The sequence below is a fragment of the Lottia gigantea genome (genome assembly GCF_000327385.1).
Source record: "Lottia gigantea unplaced genomic scaffold LOTGIsca_105, whole genome shotgun sequence".
In the NCBI taxonomy this organism is placed as follows: domain Eukaryota; kingdom Metazoa; phylum Mollusca; class Gastropoda; family Lottiidae; genus Lottia; species Lottia gigantea.
Window position 1 is genome coordinate 897,780 of NW_008706876.1, and position 4,841 is coordinate 902,620.

The 4,841-nt window shown below is 28.7% G+C and overlaps 1 protein-coding gene across 1 annotated transcript in view; it reads left to right on the forward strand.

Moving 5' to 3' along the window:
* The window catches only part of LOTGIDRAFT_170879 (hypothetical protein), a gene marked incomplete at both ends in the record, with an annotated part of 48,304 nt that extends 43,623 nt beyond the window's left edge, over positions 1-4,681 (forward strand). Inside the window, 8 exons of the mRNA XM_009046732.1 lie at positions 424-666; positions 1,345-1,554; positions 2,008-2,145; positions 2,568-2,714; positions 3,259-3,396; positions 3,743-3,886; positions 4,130-4,370; positions 4,615-4,681. Coding sequence (XP_009044980.1) covers positions 424-666; positions 1,345-1,554; positions 2,008-2,145; positions 2,568-2,714; positions 3,259-3,396; positions 3,743-3,886; positions 4,130-4,370; positions 4,615-4,681 — 1,328 coding nt within the window. The remainder of the gene's footprint in view (positions 1-423; positions 667-1,344; positions 1,555-2,007; positions 2,146-2,567; positions 2,715-3,258; positions 3,397-3,742; positions 3,887-4,129; positions 4,371-4,614) is intronic.
* Positions 4,682-4,841: the final 160 nt, after the last annotated feature.

Below are 4,841 nucleotides of genomic sequence, written 5' to 3' on the forward strand. Positions count from 1 at the left end.
CATTTCATTTCATTTACATCGTTCTTCTCAAATATCAATCAACTTTACATTTTTCTTCTATAACGAAATTCATCTTCTTCTTCTGCGCAAGAGACTTCAAGGACCTCTTCATGAGATATTGTAATCAGATCTGTAGGTGTCAATGTGAATGGACAAATAAAAACCTCTCAAATGAGAATTAATAAAAAGTTGCATGGTGTCATGCCGTATTTTTTTATCACGTTTTCACCTAAATGTGAGAACCATGAGAAATTTACTTCACCAATTGTGTAAGATGTTGTAAAGAAAGATTTTATTATGTATCTGTAAAATATCATATAGTATGTTGTATAATCCTGATGATGAGGGAATTGTTACAACTTTCTACTTTGTTTTTATTACTGGTATATATATGTAATAATAAGTTTCTGTAATTTATCTTAGAGAATGTTGCATTATCGAAACCAGCCTCTCAAGTATCAACATTCCAGCATCATAGACCTGGCCTAGCAGTAGATGGTGATAGATCACAAGATATTTATAGATGTATGAATACTGGTTATAATAATAATACATGGTGGAGTGTAAACTTAACAGATACTTATCCTATTAGACAAATACATATTTTATATAGACAAGGAGATAATTATACTTATGATGGAGATACTGATAGTTCTATCGATGAGTGTAAGTAATTTACTTATTATTTATAATCAGTTTGTATCAACATGTCTATGTTATGTTCTTATTAATGCCCGTATGTTCTAATCAATGCCCATATTCAGTTTTATAATGATAAAGTTATTGTCATTGATGTGAAACAAAGTTTGTGAAAAAGAAAAGAGACTTAATACCACTGAAAGAATTGGCGATAAATTAATTTGATTAATATATTTTATTATAGTTCAGATCTAAACTAAAGATAGATCTTTTACATATATACTACCTCTTAGAGGAAGAACAAAAAATTGAAATGTTTAAACTTAACAGAATCTTTTTTCATCTATAGCTATACAACAGAATCCCTATAATCCAATAAATCCATAAAACTGAATAATATTTAATTAAATTAAGTAATTTTGAAACATGTTTAGAAGCGTGTTTCAATAACTATTTAGTGTAATGGATAAATCGTCTTATATAGAGTTTCTATTTTTTAGTCATGGCACCTGGTAAGTCCATCTGATGAATATATACTTGTTGACAAGTATGAGACTTTTAATTTTATGTCCATTCTAAGAGAGGTAGTATTCTTTTAAATAGTATAATATATGATCTTATGGTATATTACCATATTATATTATGGTTTGTTAAGATAATGATGTCAAAGTAAAATAAATAATCTATTCTAATGGTTTATTACAGATCTATACACTCTAAAAGGATTTAAAATAGATGTTATACAAGATAATGGTGCTTCAGTTGAATGTTATAAACAACCTAATGATATTCAACCATCTAGTATAAACTTCACAGTAAACTGTAATAAAATAATTTGGGGTAGTAAAATCAATATCTCAAGAACTATTGTTATCGAAAATCTTTACTATGCTTTTTGTGAAGTGGAGGTTTATGGTAAGTATAATTAACATTAGTATTGTAAGTTTTATACATTCACATATTAATAAGGACATAAGTTTTTATCCACATGTTCCGATTTCCTTGTTCAAAGATTAATGTTTTCTCTATTTTTGAAACCCACAGGAATCCGGACCCTCCGTCTGTCGATCTGCCTATTCACATTTATCTTTACTTACTCTATAAGTTAAAGTACTAGACATCTTTAAATTTGTGACAAGACAAACATGATGACTGTAGTACTTCGTAATGAACGTGCAGTTTTAATCACAAAGTGAGGGATTGGACAGCTCTCACTGCAGTAGAGCATAATATGGTGAAGAAGTTTTGTTACTGTAAAGATAATGTTATTGTAAATATTTATTATATTACAGTATGCTCCAATAGAACATATGGTGAAGTTTTGTTATTGTAAAGATAATATTATTGTAAATATGTTTTATATTACAGTATGCTCCAATAGAACATATGGTAAAGAGTGTGAGAAGTTTTGTTATTGTAAAGATGCTGTAGCTTGTGATGATGTAACTGGAATATGTTCAACTGATGGATGTTTACCAGGGTATACTGGATCAAGCTGTAATCAGAGTATGTTTAAATTAATGAAAAAGCGCTAAAATTTCTTCTTTGAAATTTGGATCGAATTGTTTGTTTTCCTTCTTTATTGGGGACATGTATCTTTCATTTGCACCATCACTTTTTCATTTCTTACGTCTTATTTGCATACAATTTTCTGGAATCTAGACTAACAATCCCATACACTAATTAGTAATACTGTCAATAGAAGACAATCCTGTAACAAAATGACGAAGATGGAATATTTAACATTTTCGTTGTAAGGACTTTTCAGCAATGGGAAACTGTGAATGATTGTACATAATTGTAAGAATAGGCTTTACTAGTAGAGGTGAATTAGAGTGGTACATTTAAACCCTATGCAATTATTTTTTTATTCAAGAGTAAATTGATACTACTAATTCTCATGTGTTTTATTTCGGCTTTTGTTTCAGCGTGTACTGAAGGAAAATATGGTTTGAATTGTGGTCAAGATTGTAATGACAGACATTGTTTGGGATCCAAGCAGACTTGTAATTCAGCTACTGGGAAATGTGATGATGGTTGTGTTCCAGGATATAATGGTACAGACTGTACACAAGGTAAAATAACGAGGTATTACGCCCGAAATGAGGACAATCTAACAGACGAAAGTAACACAATGAAACATCTTTTCCACAACGATAATAATGTATCTGATTCAAACCAACTTGCCAACACAAAGATGTTTTAATACCATTACAGTTCTATTTTAGATTTATGTCTACCTTACCATTTATTGCTTTTCTCAATTAACTTTAGTAATCCATATTTAATAACATTTCTTTCCTTATGACTTTGTCCAAAATAAGTTTAATTCGTCTTTCAAATTGTGATAATATTTCTAAATATACTCTACAAAGTGATTGGGCTTTAAATATTAGCTTAAGCCCTTGTTTAGTTTTCAACTTCCTTTCATAAAACTTAAGAATATTATCAAAAGACTATATAATAAATAAAAAATAAGTAAACCCGGTCAACTCAAATATTGAAAAATATTGTTAATATTATAAAAGTTATTAATATGTGATCTATTGTAATAAGTCTGTGTTTTAATTCGGACATTTTTCAACGATTGAACTATAATCTTCATGTATATAATTACAGAATGTCCATCTAGAACGTATGGTAGAAATTGTTCACAACTTTGTTCTAACAACTGTTTAAATCTAGAATGTAACAATATGAATGGTATATGTATCGGTGGATGTAAACCAGGCTTTAAATCAGAACTTTGTAATCAGGGTAAATATTGTATTGAGAAAAAATATCCACTAACACATATTTGCATGTTTCGTGATGAATAGAGTACCAAAGTCGAAATATAGAAAACAATTATTTAACGTAATTAGGTCCAAGTCGTAAATATTTTTTATTAGTTTTCAAGAAGATGATTTAATTTTATAAATGAAAAGGAACAAATACAAATTACTAATTACTAATCATAGGTTCAAGAAGTTTCTTTTTCAAAACCCAGATATTCTCATAATGACAATATTGTAGCACATCTATCACAGTTACCAACTTTTCCAGATAGAAATTCCAGATTGTATTGGTTCCTTTTCATTTATAAAATTAAATCATCTTACAGAGTGTGATAAGACAATGTATGGTATAAACTGTAGTAGATCCTGTAATGATAGAAATTGTAATGGTTCCACTGAATGTAATCTTATCACTGGAAATTGTACAGCGGGATGTAAACCTGGTTTTAGTGGTGTTGATTGCAAAAAACGTAAGTAGCAATCTATTAATAAGAACGACAAATTGAAGAAACCAATGATGTTCACGATACACAATCAACAACCTAATCAAGAGTTTTTCTTTCAATTAATGCACAAACGTTAAATTAAAATTTTATTGTAGGGATTTTGGTAAAAAAGTGGCTTTTTAGACCATAAGTGAATTTCATGAAATTCAAAGAATTAATATGTGTATCAAGTCAATTAATTATTTGAATATGATGATATTTTTTCAGATTGCCCCGAAGCTTCATACGGCAAAGAGTGTTCGAAAATGTGTACAGATAGAAATTGTTTACAGAATCAAACTTGTGACAGTATGAATGGCACTTGTGTTGATGGTTGTAAACCAGGTTTTATATCAGCTGACTGTACACAAGGTAAATATAATATAGTGAATACAGTATATAATAGTATTAATGGTAGATATATTGAAGGATGTCAACCAGGTTTTATATCAATTGACTGTACAGAAAGGTAAATATAATATAGTGAGTACAGTATATAATAATATTAATGGTAGATATTATATTGAAGGATGTCAACTAGGTTTTATATCAATTGACTGTACAGAAAGGTAAATATAATACAGTGAATACAGCATATAATAATATTAATGGTAGATATTATATTGATGGTTGTCAACCAGGTTTTATATCAATTGACTGTAAACAAGGTAATATAATATAGTGAGTACAGTATATAATACTATTAATGGTAGAAATTATATTAATGGTCGTCAACCAGGTTTTATATCAATTGACAGTACACAAGGTAAATATAATATAGTGAGTACAGTATATAATAATATGAATGGTTGATATTATATTGATGGTTGTCAACCAGGTTTTATATCAATTGACAGTAAAAAGGTAAATATAATATAGTGAGTACCGTATATAATACTATTAATGGTAGAAATTATATTAATGGTCGTCAACCAGGGTG